The following is a 19,438-nucleotide window of genomic DNA, read 5'->3' on the forward strand; positions in this document are numbered from 1 at the left end:
AATTGTTAACATCACAGTGATATTCTACAAATATGTCGGAAGCTGAGGTCTTTGACATTAGCACAAGTCAAAGCCATTGAGTCACATTGACTTCAAGAGCTTTAAACACATCATTATCTTTCAGCTGGGAGATTGTAGTGATTCTCAGAAACATCTGGAAATACATGTTTTATAAGCCATTACACTCAACTCTATGAAAATCACTAGTTGTCTTTAAAATGTCTACCTTAGCAGGGCTGTGATTTTGTTTTACAGAGCTGTTTTATTCTGAGCAACAAAGCCAACACATTTGGGGGATTATGCAGCTGCTGCTTTTTTAAATGTTATATAACTAGAGTTCTATTGTTTCCTATGACCAAAATACCAGTAAGAGGAGTTAAGGGGTAATAGCTTTTGGACTGTGATTCTACAGAAGTAGTACAGTTTAATTCTGATTAATATTTAGTAAATAATTTCTAATTATATACTGAGTTACTTTTGAATTAAATAGGCATATTCCACAGTTTGAAAACATACCTGAGTCTTTTTTTAATGGCTACACATAATTCAGGAAGACAGTCAACTGTCATTATGGAGAGGAAGACCAGATTTTAGTATCTGTAATGTTATTGTTGTTTAAAACATTATTCAGATTTAATTTGCAGTTTGTTTTAATTAATGCTATCTATTACGGAGAACTTGAATTACTTGGAAATTATTTGAACCATGTTTTTGTTTATTTTGAAGGACATGAAGCATTGAATCGTGATGAACAAAGTTCTCTCTTAGAACAGATAAATAACAAAGAGCCTACTCTGATTGAAACAATCTTCACAGTATTGTCTTACTGCACTTTATCGCCCAAATCTCTTGGCGTTGCTTTTGAGACCTACATGGAAAAAGAGCAGTTGTGGAATTGCTTATACAGTATGACAGGTATTTAATTTATTAATAAGCACTTAAAATCTGACATTAAACCCTGTTGGTTTTCAGACATGTAGTGAATATTTTTTTTTACCTTGATAAATCAGGTAAAATGATGGTAGTTTATTTCAAAATTGTAGTGTAATTGAAGTGTTCTGTGCAATCGGGCCATGGTAGGAGTGATGAAAATTTTGAAGAACACAGAGGTTTAGGAGCAGTGTAGTCAGTGAGGAGTCTGATTACCTTAAGTGTCTGTCTTACCAGCAGGCTGTCTGCAGAACATTTCTGTAGGTCTCTACCAGTAAAGATTCTTTGTCTCTATGCATTAAGGATTCCAGACCTTTGCCATGATTTAAAAATAAGACACCATTGAAGGAAAACAGAAAAAGAGAAGGAAGCACTCCTTCTCCTATTGAGGGAGAAATACCCTGATGGGGATCTAGACTCTGCTGTCAACAGGCAGAGAGCCTCTTGATTTTCAGTGAAGAGGGAGAGCTGCCCTAACAATTAAAGCAACTAAAACTGTCCCCAAGGAAAAGTAGTATTCAACCAGAAAAGAGGGGTGAGATTTAGAAGGGTGATATTGCAAATTATGCATTAAAAATAGGAAGGTTCACAGGAAAAGAGAGGAAGAAAATGGGAAAATGTAAAAGGAGAAATAGGATTATGAGTATCACAAAATAGAAAACAATGGTGATAAAAGTGCTCAGGCATTCCTCAGAGAAAAACGGGACTGCAAAAAATAGAAGTTTAAGGTGTAAGCTGAAGAAAAACAGAAATGTTGCATGGGAGCTTCCAGAAAGGCCATGATTAGATCAGCAAAAACCACAGAGAAACAAAAGTATGATTGAAGGATCTAACATGTCAAAACACGTCTCTGATATGCTCTGCAACACTCTTCCTGACAACTACAGCTCCATAGCAATGGAGAAACTACAGTTTGCTGTGGTATTAAGAATGTGGAGAAGATTGATACTTGTAATGTCAATAGCTGTACTTACGATGGTCTGTTTTCAACATGCAGTCACTGATGACATGCTGTGTTTCTGTTGATGACTATTATTTGTATGTATTTTTGTTTCCAAGATACCTTTTCTTTCTTTGCAGTTCTCTAGTGCAACAGTTTGGGTATCTAATAAATGCAATGTCATTAATCCTTCAAAACAAGGAAATAGGAAAAAAAGGTGTATCTGTTTGTCTCATTGATGCCTAAGAAGTAATTAAATGTTTTCCATATTAAAAAGGAAGACATTAATCAGTTTAAGTTGAATTTTTATAAATCTATCAATGGAGAAATGGGGATGAAGAAAATAAATTGAAATATTTTTTGTTAGTACTGTGTTAAGATGGTACAAGATGGCTATATTATTTTGCTTTATACTGTTTCTTTAATTTGTAACACACCAAAAAGTCTAATTTATTATGAATCATAATGTTACTTTTCTTTCCATAAGAATTCTGAAACACTTTTTTCTGAAACAGATTTACACAAATGACTACACTTACTGAATATTTAATAATTATTCCTTCTACAGTTTCCAGTTGGGGTGAGTCAGAACCAGAAGTTATCAGATGCTTGAAGTTGACTTTGATTAATTCAGTCAAGGGTGTAGTGAAACAGATTATTTCTTTGATGCATTCATGGGAGGCAACAGAAAACTATGGAACTTACCAGCACAAGCAAATAGTACCTGAAAGTTTACTGAAAACAGTTCCAAAGGAATGGAATTACACTCCTCGGGAAATGAAGAGAAAAGAATCTGGGAAATGTAGGTGACATTTATACTGTTTTATAAGTTTGTCATAAGAACTTGTTGCACCTTTCTTTAATGCCTAAACTGGACAGTTAGATTTTGTGAGTGTTGTAGTTCGACAGTGAACAAAACAATTTCCAAACATCCTGTGGTGGTTGGGGTTTTTTTTAATACTTCTTGTTAAAATTCAGTTATTCTTTCTTGAGGCTTACACCATGCGTACACAAACAAGGTTTTGAAAATAATCAGTATTTTAGTACTGATAATAATAATACTGAAGATGTTTTTAGCATCTGGCAGTAATAGGGTGGGATTCAAGGCAAAGTAAAAATAGTGTCTATGCTTTGGTCTCAGTGGCTATAACCAGTTTCCCTTTTCATTATCATCTCCTCAGTCAAGATTGTTATTCATGCCAACTTTACAACATAGCAACTTATGTTTGAATAAAAAAAAACACTGAAACTTTTATAAAATATGCTACTACCTGGTTAGTAAAGAAAGAAATAATATTCACAAGAGGAGATATTTGGAAGGTTATTAGATATAAAGTTGATTTCTGGTATATATTTTTATAGTCTAGAGTGCCTAAAGCATCTGTCATTTCAGAAGGTTAACTTTTGGAAACATTTGGTAATAAATTATTACCACCAAAATATTACCTGATTATTTTCAATACTGTATTATCACTGTAGTATAGCTTGGCATGAATTTTTGAATATGTAGATTGTGGCCAAGCCAGGGCATCAGTGCATTCCTTCTTTCCATACATGTTCTCTTCACTGCACTCTCACCTTAGTTTAGAACTTGTATGGCTAATTTAGGTTATTCCTAAGCATGAATGGATATAAAAACTGAGACGTAAGGCTCAGGCTTAAAAACAAATTAATTTTTCTGTGTGATGTGTAGAACAGATATGGCTTTTTTTAATTAAAAAATTATTTAGAATGCGGGTGCAATGCGTTGGAGTTTTCTTGGATTGTTTGGGTTTTGTTTTGGTGTTTTTTAAAATCTTGGCTTAACTCCGTGTTGTGGATCACCTTTTACTATATTTTTTCATTTTAGATATGTCTTGGGTTTTAAGTAGCGTATTTTCTGTAGATAATTTTGTAGCTACTTTTAATATCTGGAATCTTTAAAATGTAGTGCTATCTAGTGTAGATGCTTATATGAAAGCTGATAAACTGAAGTTGTTTAGGTCTGAACATAGGAAGTATTCATAGAAAAAAAAAGATTATAAATGTAAGTAATATCTTGATACACCAAATGCAACGTTCCAGTCATGAAGTTGCAAAAGTATTACAATTCTGAAGACAACTTTTTACCATTCAGAATACCTGGGTGTTGTCTTTATCATTTATCCTGCAATGACTGTGTACAGCAAGACTAATTGTTAAGAGGGTCACAGTCTGAATTCTAAATTTTCTAGGTTCTCTGCTTTTAATTTGTGTAATTGTTTAGGTTTTGTGAGATTTACGTGCAGAAACCATAATAGAAGTCAAGTTACACTGTTGAGTTCTTAAGGTTTTTACCCATTTTCAGTACAAAAGGAAGTTAGAAATTATCATACAACATTCAGAAGCATGCTGTGATAGAACTATAATGTTAATGTTAATCATATCTTTTCTATTTTTAAGGCTTCACAAGGCTTGCGGCTCAGGCAGTATCTATTGTAATCAGCAAGTTACCTACAGTGATTGCATGTTTGCCTCCCCCAATTAAGTACTTCTTTTTTCTGGCTGAGAGAAAAATGTCAAGAAACTTTGCTGAATTGAAGAAAGCTGGTCTGCTTGTCTGGAACTTGATTCTAATTATATGTCGGATATTTGAGGATGGAAATACTGCAGAACTTTTAACAGGTGCAACACTTGACAGATGGAGCAAAGAAAAACTTAGTTTAGTTCGTGTGTGCTTAGAAAGTATTATGGGAAAACAGAAAAGTGGTCCTAAGCAAGTGACCCAGAAGATTATACAAAACATTGAACAGCAGAGACCAAACTGGATTGAAAGCCAGTTGCTGAAGGCAAGAAAATTGAGCACAGACTGGTAAGAACATAGTACTTTTCAAATGCTGGTTGCTCTTTATTTTACTGGATTATTGGCACTTTTATGGCTACTGTTTAATTTTTAAAAAAAAGAGATGAGCAGTGATCTTATATGAAGCAGATTAGTTCTTAATATTGATGGCTTTATACCATGTGTTTGTAACTTAATTGTATTGTTGAAACAGTAAACCATGGTTGTTTTGTCAAAACAGTGTCTTCTAGTACTACAAAATTTCATATTTTCCTGATGATCCAATAATCTGGATAATTCTTGTATAGAAAGATACAATTTTTGTATCTTTCAAGATGTGAACAGGTGCTAAATATATTTGTAATTCAATTTTGCTATGGTGAATAAATTAAGAGGGACTATGAAAAGCTTTCAGTGTTCATTTGTGAAAAAAAAAGTAAGCATACTTCATTCTAAAATCTTATCAAGCCCTCAGGGCAAGTAGATTATATCAAAACACAGAATACCCTGCTGTGGCTTTCTGAGAAAATACCAGTCTTTCCTTCTGGTTTAACATTAAGGTCTGAGTGTTTTTAATCCTTACAGGGATTTTTCAAGGAGTTGTGTACATGTCAATGTGTTCCTAATCCAGTCTGCTTTAATATTGTAGTCATGTATTATTCTGTAAAAATACTGTTCATCAATTTTCCAATATGAGATTTATTTGAGTTACATGACTTACTGAATTAAGTTGTAGCTACTGAAAGTAAGATTGTTGCTTTTCTCAATGAATATTCTTGAAGGTTGTGGTTATTGCTATCCTGACAGTTTGGATTTGTGCTTATAAACAAAAGATATAGTGATTGCAGGCTTTCATTCAGTGCTTTAAAGGGCAGTATCCTATTTCTATGAGTAGTCAGTTAACGTGAGTAGCACTAACCAGTAACAGTGTCACACAAATGCTCATTGACATTGACCTTTGTAATATTTACTTTAATATTTAATTCTAATTTACATGCTCTAATCCAGCGATTAAGATTGAAAACAGATGCCAGTGACTGAAAGAAGTGTACAATAAAAAACCCATAATGATGATATGTAAATTGATAGTTAACAGGAAGGTTCCATAGCACAATTTCTAATGTCACTGAGAGAATAGGTAGTTCTTAAAAAATACAAATGCAGGATAAAACAATATTGTGGATAACCTTTAAAAAAACTTTAATATGTAGCACTTCTTCTGAAGCTGAGAATTTTAAGTTAATATACTACTCTATTTTCTTACAGACTGCAGAAATGTTGTATTATATATTATGTATCAGTCTGTGGAAAAGGAATGGGGGAAAATGTTTCCTATATGAGTACAGTGTCAACCAAAGAGAGAACTAGAGTGACTAGGGCTGCTAATTTTAAGCTTAAGATAATGAAGAATGCATTACCTGCTCTTTAAGTGAGTAGTTGAAATTGAGTCCTCTGACTTCAGTTGCATTTCTGCAATAGAAGTCTTAACGTAAACGTTATTTTTCCATTTTTTATTCAAATATTATTAGTCAATATCTGGGGGAAAAAAAGGATCCAGTTTATAAAAAGATGAGATATGCAATGTAGAGATAAATATTATTATGAATGCTTATTATAAAGCTAATATATTAAAGCTGAAATTCAAATAGTCAATTAAAGTAAGTAACGGTCACATAATCATTAAACTAAAAACAATCTTTCAAGGGGAGACTTATGATGTTCATGTGATTTCTTTGGAATAGAATGACTATATTGGAAAATCTAGGTTGGTGTTATATAACCCTTTCTTAATTAAAGGATTTTTTTGGTGTAGGTGTATGCACATGCATATATACATTTGTGGTTTTAAATGTTTACAGACTTCTAATAGATACAGTGTGTGAAAGAAAACAAAAACTATAAATTTCAAAAATTTTTTTGAGATTCACCTACAGAGGTGTGTAAACAAAGTGCACTGAGTTTCTATAAGCAAAATTCTTGCTTGATTTTGTGTTACGTAATTGTTATCAGGACTGCTACTTCCATAAAAAGTCTAAGTTATGTATGGATTCTTCCATTGTGGTGTAAAAATTTAACTTAATTTTTAAGAAAATCTTTAAAATAATAGTCCTAATTGAAAGGTTCAGAAAATGGGAGTTGCACGCGTGTCCTGTTTTATGTACTGCCTGAAAGCATTACTATTTATTAAAATAACCTTCATTTTATGGTAGCACCAGAGCTGTAAACAGTCATATTAGATTCTAAAGAACACATGTCCTGAGAAGAAAAGAAATGTCTGTCTTTGCAAAGTAATTTGTTGAACTGAAGATTATTGTTTTCCATCATGATGACCCTGACCTTGCTGTCTGGGTGAATATACAGATTAAGATGAATGCAGTTATTCCTTGGCTGAGGTCTGCCTCTTTCAGGGCACATTCTTCCTAATGACATGATTGATAGGCAGTCCCAAATCCAGAGAGGAAGTCATTAATCATAGTGCTGGCTGAATCCAATCATCTGCTTCACCTGCACAGTGATGGGCAGTAAAGGATACCATTTGGGTGCTAGCACTGATACACTCCTTTGTCAGAGGTCCTCAGCTAAGAATTTGGACAAGAAATTCAGGTTCTATCTGTACATAGCATCAAATATCAGCCTTAAGTGTGCTTTAATTTTAAAGATCAATTTCTTTTAAGCTTTTCTGTAAAATACACCATAATAGCAGAGTATCACTTACTTCCATTCAGCAGAGAACAAAATTATAGTTTATATTTTGAAACTCTTTGCTCTGTAGGACATTCTGAAACTGCATGTGGAAACAATACCAAATTTAATGTCCAGCAGCTGTGCAGCATTTCAGAGACCCTGCAGGTCAAACAGCAACTTTTCAGCAGAACTGACTTTGTAATTATGGCACGATTCCAGTGGTATACTGCAACCACAGTGTTTCAGGGTGTGGAGGTTTTTTTGTTTTGTTTTACTTCTAAAACAATAAAATATTGATTTTTTTAAAAAAATTCCAAATTATTTTTTGTATATTTTCAATTATTCTAATAACGACTGTAGAAAGAATAATATATTCTTGTTGGTCTTTCGAGTTCATGACACATATGTGTCAAGGTGCAAACAAATACCTGTGTTGCAGCTCTAGTATTTGAGGAAAAAAATAGTTTTCATACTTCTTCTTTCGTAGACTTGGTCAGTAACAATACTATGCTGGTATTTTATGCTTGTATGCAGAGAGAGCAGTCTGGGAATGATCAGAAATTTGAATGCACAATTTTGAAGGCACTTAGGAATGTCATCTTCAGATTTTATTTGGTGTCAGTTTCACACAAATACAAGAAAAATAAGGAACAGTACAGGGCAAAAAGTTCAACAGGTGGCAAATAGGTACCTTTTAAATGGTTAACAACATACGAGTGGGAAGAAAAAGACTTCACTTTAAAACTTCTAACCTATACTTAGAGTAATGGCTACCTTTCTGACATGTTAATTAGGCTTTAATATCTGCAGCGACAGGCAAAGAAAAATGCACAAAAGATCGAATGCAAATGCCATTTCTAGTAGCAAAGATACTTCTTTAGTGGAAAAGAAAACTAAAAAATATTTGCTGCTTGTATATCTTTAGAGTAACGAATGTTTTATGTATTCATTTTTCCAATTAAAGTGATTAAAATTAGAATAATAATGTGATTTGGAATGTATTATGTATGTGTATGAGATATATGTGGAACATTTCTGGAAGCCAAATATTTCGAAGTTTTTCTTAGCATGTAGTTTTAGCTGAGTTTGTATTAATATTTTGATTTTTAGAAATTTAACTTAGGACTGTTCCTATCTTTTCTGTATTCTAGTGCCTCAGACACAGTAGAAGGTGCAACGTTAGAGGAAGGAGGTATTGCATTTGGATTCACTGAGCAGAAAATAAACATGATGGTCCTGGATATCTGCCACAAACCAGGTGGCAGCGAGTACCTGAGGCAAATTTATCACATCATCCAGCTCAATGAGGTAGGGAAATGGCCTTTTCACCGAGCAATTAGGTGTGTACTGGCCTGGGGCAGCGTCTGCTGGCAGTTAAGGGTTAGTCAAGGAGGTGATAATGGTTCTTAAAGTCGATATGAAATCCTATATTGTATTGTAATAAAATCCATTCAGTTTAGACTTTTCTGTGTTTCTATAGAAAAGATTACTTTATAGGAAACACTATGGATTTTATTTAGGTACTTAGACAGTAGTATGGCTCATAAACTTCCTTCAGTTTTGTATTGTAGACCACAGATACATTTTAGGAGTTCAAGCACAGTAAAACCACTAAAAATTGAAAAAATGAAGCAATTGTTGAAAAATTGACTGTTATGAGAAGTAAAATTAAATGTGGTAAATGAACTCTTCTAATTTAAAAAACAAACAAACACCGTGGTTCTGCTGAGGAAGTAAATGCATCCACATGAAATCTTACTTCATCTAGACAGGTCTATTCAGCTGAAGTGCTTTTAAAGTTACAGTCAAGAAATTCAGTTTTGTTTTCTGCACATGGAATTTTAACAGCGTAAAAGAATTATGTCATTATTTCTAAGGCTGTATTAAATTGCCCCAAGTTACCAAAAACATTCTGATTTTATTCACTGAAATAAGCACAGGTTTGCTTAAATTGTATGATAACATGTATCTACCCAGCTTAATTCAGAAAGTTCTGTTTACTAGCTTTAATTACTGCATAAGCAGGTCCTGTTAAGACCACTACAGGTGTACAGAAATGTTTTTAATAAAATGCAAAATAATGCAAATGTAGGCAGAGACTAGGATTTTTCTTTTTAAAAAAATGATAGCATAAAACCCCCAGTTAGACAGTTATGTCTATATGAATGCCATACAGAACATCTTAGTACTGGCACTGTGCTGCTGAAAATGAGATCAACTGTTTAGTTCGTAACTATAGGCTTAAAAACAATCTTTATGCATCTATATTTGGAAGCATTAGAAGCATGTATGTAGAAATGGCAACGTAACATTAATACAGTACAGAATCTTTTCAAGTTTCATGTCAAACAATTAACTGGTTTGGGAAGTGAAATGAAAATTATCACTGTAATAAACAAAACTTTTTCACCTGGAGCACATTCAGGATTACTCTTAGGTATAACAATGAGGAAAAGATGATGAGCAAGACCTCCAAAAATAGCACGGAGTCCAGTAGTTAGGGCAGTCACCTAGGGACAGGATATGCAGGCTCAGATCTTTTTTCTTCCTGGTTTAAATCAGGGAATTGAATCTGCATCTCCCACATCCAAACTAAGTCCCCAAACCTCTAGACCATTAGCTACCAGCATGGAACTCCTTCTTTTTCCCCTGTTGGAGTTGTTTTACCATGTAGAAATTGCTGTAAAAATGCATTCTGTAACTTTTAGGGTCAAAAATAGAATCATACTCTAGTTGAAGGAATAGGATGCACATACTGGGTTTTGGAGACCTGATCCAAGATCCATCCATCTCCTGTGAGTATTCAGTTATTTATACAAAGTGGAGCAGCTCTAATAGGAGGTAAGAAGCTTAGAGAATTTGGTGGAAGAGGGACGTCAGCCTGACTTTCCACATCCCAGGTGTCTCTCTTTGAATTTCTGCAGCAAGAGCTTTGTTAATTATAGAACATTTCTTAGTGGAAAAAAATGTATTTTAAAAAAAAAAAAAAAAGGGATCCTGGCCAGATTGACTCGCAGAAGGACTTAACTGTGTTAGTTTGAATTGCCTTTGAAACCATTACAAAACATTTTAATGCTGAAATTATGTTTAATATGCCTGACTACCAAGAAATAGCCTTGATTATCTGTTCAAAGATTCACCCTTTTGTTTAGAGACTCCTTCAACTGTAGAGGGATTGTGTTCTTAAAATTAGTTTAGAGATCTTTATGCTCCACTGCTTAGTAATTGTGTATGAGAACAAAATGTCGAGACAGAAAATTGTCTTCTTAATAATATTCCTTAGAAAAGCAGGTGAAAAGGGATATGGATTCTTGGAAACTGTATTTGAAAATAGAGATATGATGTTATAAAGTACTGTAGTACTCAAAACAGCCTACGGTCCTTCATGTATTTATTAAAAATAATAATAATTTTTAAAAGCATTTTTTACTAATGGCAGCCAAAGAGAAAACTCTATTGAGGTGTCCAGCTCAATAACATTCTATCTTCTTGGTTTCATGCCCAGTCAGTGCAGTGAGGATATAGTTCACATGTTTACACATGTGATTTAATATTTTCACATTTTTGAAACATGACCCTTTCAGAACATACAATATGTACTATAATAAGGAGATCTTAAAATAATATATTTACCATTGTTGAATAAGTCTCTTCCTGAAAACATAAATCCATATCATCCCAAAGACAGAAAAACCCTATAGTGGGAGGTGAGCTGTATACCACTTGAATTGTTCAAAGCCTAGCAAACATGGACAGATATTTCTAGTATCGCCTCTGAAAAACTGCCACAATCTGCCTCTGCTGGCTCTGTGGCATCCAGAGAGCTGGGTTGCTTTAATACTGTCTACAGATTTTGTGAAAATATGTACATGGAAGCCAGTAAGTTTATGAACATTTGATAAATTTAGCTTTTAAATAACATCCTTCACAATAATTCTAAGACATTTTTTTATGGCATCAACTCATGAATGAATGGGGAAAACCCAGATATTTTGGAAGGCTGAAAAAATATAGGTAAGAGATTTCAGGTGTGTTTTCACAACTGGTTTGTGATGTTGTTTTAAGTGAAAAAAGCTAGTTCTTTTTCTTTTGTTGTTTGTTTGTTTGTTTTTTGTTTTGAGTTTTGTTTGTTTGTTTAAAATACACTAGGATGATTTTGCGATTGTCTTGGTCAGTCCTGACTTTTGACTGCAATCAACAGAGAGAGGCAGCTCTTACCTTTGAGCTTTTCCACTCCTAGGCCCCCCTTTGTATTCATATTAGAAATTGTGAGGCTTATTTATCTACATGAAACCTTTCTTTTTTTCTGGCTAGTTTTACAACATACCTTAGTGCCAACACAAGAGAGAAACAGTCTGTGTGGATTGAAAGGGAACTTGTGCCTTTCAGGCCATGATCAAATTCTTCTTTTATAAAGACCCACTAAGGGGCACAGGGTGCCTTGGCAGGTAGTTTACGTGTTCTTTTGCCCCAGTAGCACTGCAAATAAGAGGAGCGTTTTCTCCCATCTTAGTGAAGACTCACCTGGAGTATATGCTCGGTGTTATGGCAATCCTATCATTATGGACTTCATTTTAATAACAATAAACTGCTAAATCACTGTAGTTCTTCCAGCACATAGATGTGTAAATCTTTCATTATCTAGCTCTTCATAAAATGGTTCTATTTAATCAAAACACTTCATTGGCATGGAGTGATGATTTATTTACATAGTAGTTGAAGAAGTGAAAACAGGAAAGATTGTGTCCAAAATAATCATGCATCTGTTACACTATAGTTTCTAAAATTGCCATGTAAATAATAAATTACTTCTAGTCTTTGAACGCTTAAATAGTTAAAAATACCTTTGAAAAGTGAAGTGGGAGAGTATTTATTTCCTGTGTTTAAATAACTGGTTAGAGCATGTTCATCAAACAATTGATTCTCAGTCATGTAGTAACTATTGAATGTTGTTCAAGAAGTTTAATAGAAAGTAATAAAAAACATTTGTTGTTCACTTCCACTAACATATATATATATATATATATTAAATGAGAACTTATATGCAGAATTTGATGACAATTTCCAAACAATAGCTTAGATTATTCCAATTTGCTTCAGTTGGATGTTCTTGGAGGTTATTTCTTGTTTGCTGTAAAATGGTGATACTCTTAAAAAGGTTTCTATTTCTAAGAGATTGCCTATTCCCTACTGTATTATAAGGAACTTTTAACAAGGATACTGTAAAGTTATGCTTGAAAGGTAGGTAAATTTCGCTTAGAAAGCTAGGTCACCTATAGTGTTCTGTGGTTGCTTTTTGTTCCAAAAGGAATATTTGAAAGACCAGCTGTCTTGTGAGAATTCTTCTGAAGATGGTGTTATGTCCAGTCAATGCCTGCCTTTGACACTGAAGGGCAGAGAAGAGCAACCTGTCTTCAATCCTTTCCAGGTGTACAGACAATCTTGTGCAAAAGTGTTCAATCAGGTTTGTGAAAATCTGAAACCTTGGTTATAGCATAATTTTTACTTCTCAGTCTTATTGTGATAATGACAGATACTGAATTTATGAAAATGGAATTAATTACATGCGTGCATGTGATGAAGTGCGAAGGAATATTATTACTCGGGAATCTAATGAGGGTACCCTCTACAACAGCATGATCTTCAAAAAGCCATTATTGTCCTTTTCTTTTATCAGAATTATTGCACGTAGGAGCAATTTGCATTTACTTATACCTTCTGTGTCCAGTATAGTGAAGGAAAGCCCATAAGTAGCAATGACATTTATTACATGTGTGCAATGGTACACAGGGTTAGTCTTAATCCTTTTAAAGTCATGGCAAAACTCTAAATGCACATTTAGAATTTTCCTGATGGGTCTTTGGCAGTTAAGTAAAGGATACTTTGGAAATACAAAGATTTTACAAAACAGTGAAACTAAGCAGAGGGTAAAACACAAAAGCATGAAAACATCCATTTCTCCATTTTTCGTTAAGTCGTGGTTGTAATATGTAAAGGATTATAATTTACTTATAGAATTTAGTTTTCTGACAATGTAACAGAAAAGAGATCTGGTTGCCTAAATCTCTGCTGGAGTACCTCATGACCAATGCATTACACAAAATGGTATATAGTTTCTGGTAGCACTTAAAAAATCTTATACCATTATTTCTCATATGTTCTTAATACATGATCTGTCATTTTGATTCTGGCCCTCAATTCAAATATTTGAAAAGAGATGGTATTACAGTGGTGTGAAATTCACTTTACAGACTTGTGGTAGAAAGGCATCCTTTTTTCAGCACAGGTGTGCTTATACACGGTGTAATCTCCTTTCCCAAGTTTGACTATTTTGGATTATTTCACCAGTTATATTGTGGTAAAATATACTTTTTTCTCTTAGTTGTTTAATGAATGCTTAGTCACTGTCATGTTCCAATATCATGAAAAAGATGAATACTAACTCTACAAGGCTTCTCACTCCAGAGAAACTTTATAGAATCATAGAATCAACAGAATCATGCAGTGGTTTGAGTTGGAAGGAACCAGAAAGAAACACAGAATCACAGAATGGGTAGGGTTGGAAAGGACCACAGTGGGTCTTCTGGTCCCACCTGCCGTGCTCAAGCAGGCTCATCCTAGAGCACACTGCACAGGATTGCATCCAGACAGTTTTTGAATATCTGCAGTGAGGGAGACTCCACAACCTCTCTAAGAAATCTGTTCCAGGGCATGATTACTCACACAGTAAGGAATTTCTTCCTCATATTCAACCTAGAAAGCCATCTGTATCCTGGGCTGCATCGAATGAAGTGTGGCCAACAGGTCAATGGTGGTGATTCTGCCCCTCTACTCTGCTTTAGTGAGACCCCACCTGAAGTGCTGCATCCAGCTCTGGGATCCTCAACACAGTAAGGACATTGACCTGTTGGAGCGAGTCCAGAGGAGGACCACCAAAATCGTTAGAGGGATGGAGCACCTCTCCTATGAAGAAAAGCTGAGAGAATTGGTATAGAGAAGTCTTCAAGATGACTAATTACAGCCTTCCAGTATCTTCAGGGAACCTACAAGAAAGATGGAGAGGGACTTTTTACAAGGGCATGTAGTGACAGGAGAAGGGGGAATGGCTTCAAATAGAGTGGGTTTAGATTAGGTGTTAGGAAGAAATTCTGCACTGAGGGTGATGAGCCACTGGAACAGGTTGCTCAGAGAGGCTGTGGATGTCCCATCCTGGAAGTGTTCAAGACCAGGCTGGTTGGAGCTCTGAACAACCTGGTCCAGTGAAAGGTATCCCTGCCCATGGCAGGGGATTGTAGCAAGATGATCTTTAAGGTCCATCCCTTCCAGCCCCAACCATTCTATGATTCTATTCTATGATTCTATTTCCCAAGTTTAATGATATTATTAAATAGCTTAATTCCCTTTACCATAAAATTGAGGATTTATTAAGTAGTGTGGGAATGTCGATTTTTAAGCAGTGATCAGTATAGCTGAGAGTCTGGTTTCCTGTGAAGACTGTTACCAGTGCCTTTAGAAGATGCCAGAGTACTGGCAAGGAACAATTATTCTTCTCAATAGATGTATTTGTTCTTAAATTAATTTGTTCCTGATTGGCAACTGCCATGAAGCTTAGGCGTTGATAATCCATGATTAATTTTTTATTTTCTTTGTCGTTAAGTGGATATGTTTTTAATACATCAGTCTACATTTTATCCTTTTATAGAGGCTATATCCTCTTGTTCTAGAGCAGAACAAGCTACTAGTTTCACAACAGATTTTGCCAATTAACTAATTATGTATTGCTTTTTAAAAATTTTCTCTTAGAAGGGCCAATTGGAATACACTTGGCAATACTGCCTAGTGCTTCAGCTCTAAACAGAGAATGTATGTTACACTGTGTATGTGGCCTATCATAACATGTAAAATGTATTACACCAAATATATTACATAACTATATAGGAGCATGTCTACACTGTGCAGTGTAGATATACTCTTAGCTTCCTCAGTAGGTGGTTTCTTAAAATAAGTTAATTCAAAAGCTTTCCAAAAGATAATTGTTAGTAAACATTCTATGTATTGTTTGTTAGTATATGTAAAAATCACTGTACAGCAGGGTGATTGACTTTTTTGGTTGAGGAATACATTTAGTGAAGGTAACTCAGTGCAGAGCTGCAGTGGGAGCTGCAGATTGAGCTCTGGGTGAGGGAAATGGTGGGAGCCCGAGTTAAGAGGCCTTGAACTGGCCCAGTATCTTTGCATAACAAAGGGCATGGGGACCTGTGGCACCGGCCAGGTGACCGGACACCCAGAGGCAGCAGGAGCCATTCCACTCAACTGGAATACACTGGACTATCCAGTGCTTAGACTGTGAAAGTATAAAATCCTGGGTAGTCCTTTATTCAAAGTCCCTCCTTGGAGAAACCCAGCTGAAACTGTTATTTTCTTGTTGCACTGTGATAAAATTATTTAAAGGACCCAGATGTCTGAGACTGCTGTGGAAAACTTTGTTTGACTGCATGAGAGTGGGGTGTGCAGGGAGTCAAGTAGGGAACCCATCGACTCTCTGAAACTGCCTTCTGCAAAGTGGTCTCGGTCACAACTGTTAAAGTCTCTCGTGGTGATGGAGTAACTGACGGAGTGGCCCTCAATGATCATACAGGAAAGCTTTGTTAACTTTGTTCTAAAGTTTTGTGATATTGGCCCAGTTGTGTCAAATTTAGCAAGGTATTTAATCATAGTTTCTATGAATTTTACTGCTCCTGAAACAAGGATCACCAAACCACTATTTTGAGATCAACTTTAGCATTTTTGTTAATGATATGTAAATTTCTTACCTCCAACGCTCTAGTTCAGTAGCTGATTCTAGGAAGTGTGTAATTTCTGTTAACAATTTAACCACATCATTCTTACATTCCTGTAAAAATCTTGAATAATCACCATCTGGTTCTCCTCACTTTGTTGCTCTTAGTTTTATCTATTTGTCCTGACACCTTAATCTCTGTCAGTGCTACTGCTCCTCTATTGTCTAATAAACTAGGATATGCAACTCCTCAACAGTATCAACAAATGCTACAGAGGAACTATTTTCCTTTCTTGAAGTGACTTTTTAAAACTTGATCCTTTATTTTTTCCACAGAACTGATCAGTCTGATGGACTGAATTTTTATCAGGTTTACCTATAAATTTTTGTCTTTGTTTCCATGATTGTTGCTACTGGGTGTTTAGCTTCTCCTTTTTATCCCTCTTGATTTTACAAGTATTTCCTCCATGTTTATTTATCTGCTTTTAATTCAGTGTAGTGTGTAGAACAGTGTCCTGTTTTCTCCTGTGTTCTTCTTCTTGTACTGTTCTCTTAGTGGACTCTTTTACCCTTATTTCTGGTTTATCAGGTGTTCACCATTTCTTCTTCATTCACTTTCCACTTTCACACTCTTTTGTACTTTCTTTAGCTACCCTTTTTTCCCATTTGTACTCTGTATTTCACCCTTTTTTTTTCTACTTTACTTTAAAGTGCATGTCTGAGATGAGGGTTAGGGAGTAAATTAAGTAAGGAGAAGGAAAGTAATAAAATAAAGATGGAAGGAATAGGGAGGATTGCACTGATTCTGTTCTCCCAGAAGATCCAAGTGCTGTCTGTAAGAGGGCAAAGATGCACTGCAAGTTATACTTTACTATATTTAGGTTTATTTTCACTGTTTTGAAAAATCATCATGAAAAGATGAAACCCTCTAACACTACTTTTTAAGTGTTAGTGAGCCAGGTGTTACTGTATTCTGGCCAGAGATAGGTAGTGAATCATTCCAGCTACTTATGTCCCTTTCAAGACTTTTCACATATTTATACATTTTGGCAAACAAAGAAATTAACAATCCTTGGTTCTGAGTTACACAATTCTCTTCACTTAATTAATATTCTCTCCTTTATTGGCTAATTTGGTCTACATTCTTTGGTCCTGTTATCATTCTTCCGTAGACAGAGAGTCTCCAACTTTCAGGCTGTAATGCCTTTGTTATCCCCTCTGTATCTTCTGGTTACTCTAACATGTCTTTGAAGGACCAAAAATTGTAACATCCTGGATGTCCAATCCACAGTTCCCTTAAGCTTTGTTTATTGAAGCTTATCAGAACTAGTCCAGAGAAACTCAAATCTTTGCTGATTTCAAGATCAAACCACCAAGAGTCCGTAAAAAGAAACGTAGCCTGCTACCATTAGTTAAAGTTTAGGAAAGTTATATCATTTGCAACATCACAACAGTAATTTTTTAATTATTTCCTCCCATGAATGTTGAATTCTAGTCACTACTAAACTATTGCTAACAATGAAAAGTAATATTATTCAACAGGACTTACTGTTTTGTAAACAAAATAATGTTATGTGTGGTCTTTTGGCTGCCCGCAATTATTCTAGATTGCTTTTATTATTAAATAAACAATATGGAGTTACATTTGTTCATATTGTGTAGGTGTACTGCTGTTTATAATAACTATCTGGTGACTGGAGTGCCTTACAAAACAATAGGCAACTAAACCTTCACGCTAATTATGATACTGGTTACATCTTGGATTCCAGCTATACCGAGTTTTTAATGACAAACTCTTCACTGACAGCAGAAAATACAAATTGCTGTTACAAAACTATTTTGCTTTTCGGACAAAGAGTCAGCTCTCAGACAAAGTGGTTGGGCACAATGCCATTAACAGTTGAAAGAATAAAAGTTTAAAAAAATGATTTATCTTTTTATAAACAGTGGCTACAACCCTAAATGATTTATAAACTAATTGCCGTATTACTGAAATAAAACTCCTCTTCTGTGGACATGATGTGGTCCTCTTTCTAAGTCCTGGTTCTAGACACCCCCTCCTTCTTGGTTAGTATATCACAGCTGGAGCTTTAATGTACTGATCACATTAATGCTGATTAATAACTAACTAGCTTCTTTCTATGTATCAACAGTCAACCAGTACTGAATGGAACTGGGATTGGTCAAACTTGCTGCCAAGTTGCTTGGGATTGAACCAGATGACCTTCAGGGTGCTGCTGACACACAGGTAATGGGATTTTGGCAAATAATCATGCTTTCCTCTTATGTTTTTGACTTGATGATAGCCAGTACACATGGGTTTTATTGGTGAAATTTGTAAAATATATTTTGCATTTCTTTTTAAATATGCAATATTAAAATGCAGCTACTTTTTTTCTAGTGTATATAATCCATACTCAGATGGTTTTTGACTCCTATTTTGAGGAATCTAATATGTTCTTCCTGTCTGAGACAGAAGGATATGAATGTGTGTTGATATTACACTTAAATAATGCTTTAAAAAGAAATTAGTAACTTTTGCAAATCTGTTCTGCTCAGGGAGATTTCAGCACAAAATTTAGAGCATGTTTACTCAAGTTGCAAGGTATCTTAAATTTGTTTGGGGGCATGACAAGTGTAGCTAGAAAGTGTTTCCTTAGTAGTTTTTAATTAATAAAAATTATTTTAATATTTTATTGCTTTTTTACCTGTAAAATTTAACTACTTAATTTTTAGGCAGATATATTTACTGCAAAATTAACACTTTTTAAATTCAGAAACAGCAACTTATTAAATTCAGAAAATTTTAGGTGGAAAACCTGGGTATTTTTCTAAAATATTTCCCACTTAGGAAAACTGGAAAATTTTCATGTTGCAAACGAGACATTCCCAATTCTGAACCCTCCTGATGATACCTAATATGGTCCTACAAATCATCTTTTAAACTGAATTGTTTCTCTATCTAGAAACCAGAGTAACAATTTCGAAAGTGTGTCAATTTGCATGTCAAAAATGTTTTAGTTTTTTTATACCATTTTCTCAATTTATCACTAGCAGTTAGTCTTAAACATTTACTTCTTCCTTCATTTCATATATAAAATATTTGTAGAGTTTATTTCTAATCTTTCTTAATTTTGTTAAGTTTAATTTTTTCCCCACACAAATTGTTCTTTCCAAAATTTTAATGCAATTGCACCAAAAAATCCTGCTGGCAGAAATTTGCTATTCAGTTCTCCTCTCAATGTCCTCTGTTACCCACTACCAGGCAGAATGTGAGACTTCACAGACTTTTTGATCTGTACTC

The 19,438-nt window shown here is 34.7% G+C and overlaps 1 protein-coding gene across 11 annotated transcripts in view; it reads left to right on the forward strand.

Moving 5' to 3' along the window:
- Positions 1 to 19,438, forward strand: part of KIAA0825 (KIAA0825 ortholog) — a 248,248-nt gene that overhangs the window by 111,546 nt on the left and 117,264 nt on the right. For 8 of the 11 annotated variants that reach the window (XM_027662939.1, XM_027662929.1, XM_027662931.1 and 5 more), the window contains 6 exons: positions 727 to 915; positions 2,439 to 2,672; positions 4,292 to 4,700; positions 8,507 to 8,663; positions 12,664 to 12,819; positions 18,288 to 18,382. In XM_027662939.1, the coding sequence (XP_027518740.1) occupies positions 727 to 915; positions 2,439 to 2,672; positions 4,292 to 4,700; positions 8,507 to 8,663; positions 12,664 to 12,819; positions 18,288 to 18,382 (1,240 nt within the window). Of the gene's footprint in view, positions 1 to 726; positions 916 to 2,438; positions 2,673 to 4,291; positions 4,701 to 8,506; positions 8,664 to 12,663; positions 12,820 to 18,287; positions 18,387 to 19,438 lie in introns of those variants that run through there. The other 3 variants (XM_027662935.1, XM_027662937.1, XM_027662938.1) reach the window with 3 other exon arrangements.

The sequence above is a fragment of the Corapipo altera genome, unplaced genomic scaffold (assembly GCF_003945725.1).
Source record: "Corapipo altera isolate COAL_440 unplaced genomic scaffold, ASM394572v1 61167, whole genome shotgun sequence".
Taxonomy (NCBI): Eukaryota; Metazoa; Chordata; class Aves; order Passeriformes; family Pipridae; genus Corapipo; species Corapipo altera.